The following is a 1051-nucleotide window of genomic DNA, read 5'->3' on the forward strand; positions in this document are numbered from 1 at the left end:
TGGCCCCGCCGGGCGATCCCCCCGGCCGGGGAGAGGGGCCCGAGGGAGAAGCCGCAGCTGCCGAGCTCCACGTCAGGAGGGGGTTTGTCTCCTTCCTCTTTCTCTCCCCTTTTTTATTTTTTTTCCTTTTTCCTGGGCAGCTCCCGCAGAGGAACAGATGCCGGAGCTGCTGGGAGCAGCTGGAGGCCCCATCCAGCCTCAGGTCCCAGTGCTGCCCCAGGGCCAGGACCTGCTCCTCAGCTCCCACCGGCTCCCCAGAGCAAACACACGGAACCGTTCTGATAACATCTGCTGCTCTTTACGGTGCTGCTGACTGAGCTTGTGCTGAACGGTGGTGATGAAAAATGTGAAACTATCCCTCTGTCAGTCTTTCCCAGGCAGGAGCAGCATCAAACACACACAGATGTGTTGCCCTCACATCCCTGCTCCCCCAGACTCATCGGCAAGAAACAGGCCCCATGGTAAGAGCCCTTGGGAAGTCCCAGGTGGGACAGCCCATAAACCCAGGCTGAGACCTGGCTTCCCGGAGGCACAAGTGCTGGAGGGGAGAGCAACAGCTAAAGTGCTGTTCTGCAGCTGCCCAAGCACCTGAGTACTTCAGGGGGACTTGGGGCTCTCCCCAGGGCACAGTGGGCTCAGGGCCTGGCTCTGGGGCCAGTGAGTGTTCATTTATGGGTCGTGGCATCCCAGCCTGCAAGCCAGCGAGCTGCTCAGCTGCAGAGAGGTGCTGGGCACTGCTCACAGCCTCTCTCTTCAGAAAGAAACCTCAGCAGTGTCCTGGCTCCTGCCCAGCGCTGTGACATCCCTCAGTGCCACTGTCCAGCCGGCAACAAAGCGCTGGGCTTGGGCTGGGGCCAGTGTGGCCGGCGCGGGGCAGCCCTGGGGTCTGGCACGGCCCGGGGCGTGTGGCCGCTGGCTCAGGGCGCAGCACGGGGGGAGTCCGGCCGGGGGCAGCGCGGTGTGGCACTGGGGGTATTCGGGGTCCCCGGGGCAGCAGCACAGGGTACACACACCCCGCTCTGCAGCCCCGAGCTCAGCCCCAGCGTATCCC

The 1051-nt window shown here is 63.7% G+C and overlaps 1 protein-coding gene across 1 annotated transcript in view; it reads left to right on the forward strand.

Annotated features, from left to right (window-relative positions):
* The first annotated feature begins 458 nt into the window (after window positions 1–458).
* LEPREL4 (leprecan-like 4) overlaps window positions 459–1051 on the forward strand; it is an 11631-nt gene continuing 11038 nt past the window's right edge. Inside the window, exon 1 of the mRNA XM_009994203.1 lies at window positions 459–485. Coding sequence (XP_009992505.1) covers window positions 459–485 — 27 coding nt within the window. The remainder of the gene's footprint in view (window positions 486–1051) is intronic.

This window comes from Chaetura pelagica, unplaced genomic scaffold (genome assembly GCF_000747805.2).
Source record: "Chaetura pelagica isolate M959 unplaced genomic scaffold, ChaPel_1.0 scaffold963, whole genome shotgun sequence".
NCBI lineage: Eukaryota > Metazoa > Chordata > Aves > Apodiformes > Apodidae > Chaetura > Chaetura pelagica.